Source organism: Cucurbita moschata, unplaced genomic scaffold, assembly GCF_002738365.1.
Source record: "Cucurbita moschata cultivar Rifu unplaced genomic scaffold, Cmos_1.0 Cmo_Scf00022, whole genome shotgun sequence".
In the NCBI taxonomy this organism is placed as follows: domain Eukaryota; kingdom Viridiplantae; phylum Streptophyta; class Magnoliopsida; order Cucurbitales; family Cucurbitaceae; genus Cucurbita; species Cucurbita moschata.
The window spans coordinates 2765190-2769139 of NW_019268538.1; the positions used below are offsets into that span (position 1 = coordinate 2765190).

A 3950-nucleotide genomic window follows, 5' to 3' on the forward strand; every position below is an offset into this window, starting at 1 on the left:
AAAAAAAAAAAAAAAAAAAAAAAACTAAATAGATAAGCATAATCAGTAGAATGTATCAACAAAGAATTTTTTGACCTAATGCAAACTAAATCTGAGATGGAATAGAAGTTTCAATCCTTAATATCAGACGTAGATGAGCCGATAAAAGATATTTAAAACTCGAAATATTCTTCAGGAGGTAAGAGAATACCAAGAATGGTTAAGTTAATGAGGACCCATGCAAGCTGGAGAAATTGTAGAAACTCCCAACTAGTATCAAGAGGAAAGAAAGCAATGACAAAGGACACTCTCTAAATAAAACACTAGAAGCAATAAAGTAACAAGCTCTAAAGAGCAATAAAGTGTCCATCTATTCCATTAAAATCCATTGATATCTCCTACCAAAATCTCCAGGAAGTGCTTTGACATATTGATCCATAAAGGATTGGCTTTTCCAAGAAGAAAGGACATCCACATAGAACTTGACAAAAAAAGAAATTAATCTCACAAATGGTGTCCAAGAAACCGTGAAGAAGCTACAAGTAATGCCATAAACGCAAAGGGATGATCAACGGTGAAGGAAAAGATAATTTGGGACCTTCATATTTGATTTCCAGACAACACACCACAGAGGTGCTAGAGCTATACTATTTGAGAAATATTTTTCACTAAAGACCTAAAATATTAAATCACTAATCCAATATAAAATCTTGTGAAAAAACAAACAATGATGCACGAAAAAAACAAACAATGATGCACAATTTTGGGGTTCTATTTGTTCTTGATGTTTTCAGGGAAGGAATGATCTTGTTTAGATTTATTGTTAACTAATATCTAGAAATTTATTCAAATTTATTGTTACCTAGTATCTAGAGATTTAATTCATATTAATTGTTACCTAGTATCGAGGGATTTAGTTAGCCTGTATTATAGAAAATTTATTTGAAGTCTTCATAGTTACCATTGAAGTCAAGCATTGACATTGAAGTTATGTTGTCGAAGTTGTGTGATCAAGATATTGCACATAATCCTATTCAGTCCAAGCTGAGAATAAATGACATCTATTCCACGGCTTGAGGGTGAGTGTTGAAGGAATGACCTTAATTAAATTTATTATTACCTAGTAACTAGGGATTTAGTTAGCCAATAAAAGGCACATGTACCTCTTTGAAAGTGAAGAAATGTAAGTAAGACAATATACACTTGCAATAGTCTTCAATAATCGTGTGGTAATTTGTGTATTCTGTTTCCTATATTTTAATTGCTTAATTTCTTGTAAAAGCTTTAACCTTAGCCTATATATATGGCTGGTGTATTCCTTTTCGAGGGCAATGACTAACTGAGGTATTTCCTTGGAAATTTGAGTGCATCAAATAAAGACGACTATTTATAGAGGGGAAAGGCCGCTGTGATTTCCAAAAATTCCGTGTCTAACAACAATAACAAAAAGAATTGAACAGTGACTAAACCTGTGTTCTGTTATCGATCTTTGCAAAATCACTTCAGCTTCTTTGATGTTAACAACATAGTCAACCTGTAAATTGAATAGAAGGAGAAAAATGAGATATAGTTGAGCAGTAGTTGTTGAACTAGATATCCAAAAATGAGTTACTGATCTCCATAAAAGACATAAATCATATGATTAAGTGCAACTTAAACATTTAAGATTGATGATAATTTGGCATGTTCAAATTTCTAGAATATATCTCTTATGGAGAGACTAGCGGGATTACCTTACAAGTTATACCACTCTCAAATGGTTGTGATTCACCGGACAGTATTTGACAAGTTTCGCGAAATTGCCTTTCAAGAAAAGTTGATGACAAGTCTTTGTTTTGGTAAGGACTAACTATCACCACAACTATCGATCTCGTGGAGGGAAAAAAAGTAATGTAGATAGCTCTTCCTTCAGAAATGCTAAAATTAGACGGAAAGTGTCAGCAAGATTTAAAATAGAATACTATGAAATATAAGAATTTCTAATAAATATAAAAGTCGGTTTTTCTGTAACATAATGGCAACGTTATTTCAGCATTTTGATTTATGTCTAGTCCACAATGATCGATACTCAACTCTAAAGAAAACAGGTGGTCCCAAGGTATACATCAAAAATGAATTTTAAAATTCAATTAATGAAATAAAAATATTTGGCTCTCGATCTTTTTTGCCATCACAAATACAAGACAAGAACGTGGTAAGAAATTCATTTTTTTTATTTGTTCTTACAGCAGAGAATGTTGGGAATATCCATTCCGTTCGATGTTCTTGTGTCGATTATCAGTTGTCAAATTATATTAGCTGTCAATTGCTGCGGATAGAAATTCAAGGGTGGGGCTAAAATATGGGTTAATGGTATAAAGACAAAGATATGGGGTTTATGGTGTAAAAGAAATCAGAGAATTCTTTTAAGGAAGTACCTAGATAGGAAGAAGCTGGATCAAGTAAAATTCTATGCGGAACCTAATTACATCGGACCTAATTTTTCTGAACTTCCATATGTATCATCTCATCTGACGAAAAATGTCTTTCCTAAGGAGAAAAGGTTAATAGGTCATAGGTGCAAGAATGCTAAAGCGAGGATTCTTTCACAAATATTTGTTGCTTGAAAATATTATGCAGCAGAAATTTAGTTAAAGATAATCTTCATTTAGGCAGCTAGAGATAATGTCAATATAGTGGCATAATAATTCTAAAAGTTACCTATGATACACAAAGAAGAAAGAGATTGGCTTTTCCAGATAATTGCATTCTGTTGTAGTCTTCATTTGCAGTTCATCCAGACTCCATCCATCTTGAATATTTCGTTTTTTAGCAGTTTTATCAACTTTACAGACGCAACCAATCTGAAGGATGGACTTGAACTCCAATGGTACCTTGCTTTCATAGATTCCCTGATCAAAGAACATCATCAGAATTCCAATTGAAAAGTAAATAGGGTTTGAATTTAAACAACTTATGTAACCTACTTTTTTTTTGGCACAGAAAATCCACTTTCAGTTAGCTAAGAATGGAAAGATACTAGAGTGTTGATGACAAGTAGAACATGTCCATCACAATGATTGATCCACGTACCACAAGAGAGCGAAATCATAATAAACTAAACCTAACAGCATATGATATGATATTGACCTCTACTTCTGGGTCTGCAAGGAGGGCTGCAAGTTTGTTCCTCTGTGTTCTAAATTGACCTTCATCAGTCACAACCTGTAATTATAATTTTTTTCTTTAAAAATTGTAACTTACAAACCAATAATTTATATAGAAACAATCCCAAAATACCTCATAAAGGTTGTAACTGTGCCTTCCATGGGGAAGCGTTTTGTTAACACGCCTACCCACAAATTCGTCTGTAATAGGTACTTTGGAATTAAGGTAAAAAACTCTAGGAACAGTAATAGGAATCTTTAGCATAACTCCTTCAACAACCGCCCAAGCAAAATATTGGCCACTCTGTGAACTCTGAACAAGCTGTAAAATCTGGAAATACAATATGAGGCCAAGTGAGCAAAACAAATTAATACATCCAGACAAACACTAAAAAGATACAAAAGTTACAATACCTGCCAATGGAAGCGTGTTATAGATCCTTCATGCCTCTTAAAATATGAACCAACACCTGTTCTAGGAGCCTCTTTATTATTCGTAGCACCCTTTAACTCCCGTGTTACATCATTAGCAGCACCTGGAGTCCTTAAACTTACCAGCCTGCCAAGATAAATGATATCTTGCTTACATCTTAAGCATAAAATGTGACTATACAGCTTTTAAAATTGCAATCCATATGTCACCAACAGGGAGCTTGGATCTTTTATTTCATTTAATATTTCCGAAAAGGAAAACCTGATTAAATTAAGATGAATGAAAATACTAGCGAATTCATAACCATATAAAGTAAAAAGAGGCCAAAAAAGAAGCCGCCCATAAAAAAAAAAAAAAAAAAAAAAAAAAAAAAAAAAAAAAAAAAAAAAAAA

The 3950-nt window shown here is 33.0% G+C and overlaps 2 protein-coding genes across 2 annotated transcripts in view; one reads left to right on the top strand and one right to left on the bottom strand.

Annotated features, from left to right (window-relative positions):
* The window catches only part of LOC111459171 (fatty acyl-CoA reductase 3-like), an 18308-nt gene extending 14577 nt beyond the window's left edge, over positions 1-3731 (top strand). The window contains exon 11 of the transcript XR_002713249.1: positions 3721-3731. The gene's annotated coding sequence lies outside the window, so the exon portion shown is untranslated. The remainder of the gene's footprint in view (positions 1-3720) is intronic.
* LOC111459170 (DNA polymerase epsilon catalytic subunit A-like) overlaps positions 1-3950 on the bottom strand; it is a 25600-nt gene that overhangs the window by 5539 nt on the left and 16111 nt on the right. Inside the window, exons 30-35 of the mRNA XM_023101937.1 lie at positions 3540-3684; positions 3259-3456; positions 3109-3183; positions 2680-2870; positions 1713-1896; positions 1449-1513 (exon numbers count right to left, since the gene is read on the bottom strand). Coding sequence (XP_022957705.1) covers positions 1449-1513; positions 1713-1896; positions 2680-2870; positions 3109-3183; positions 3259-3456; positions 3540-3684 — 858 coding nt within the window. The remainder of the gene's footprint in view (positions 1-1448; positions 1514-1712; positions 1897-2679; positions 2871-3108; positions 3184-3258; positions 3457-3539; positions 3685-3950) is intronic.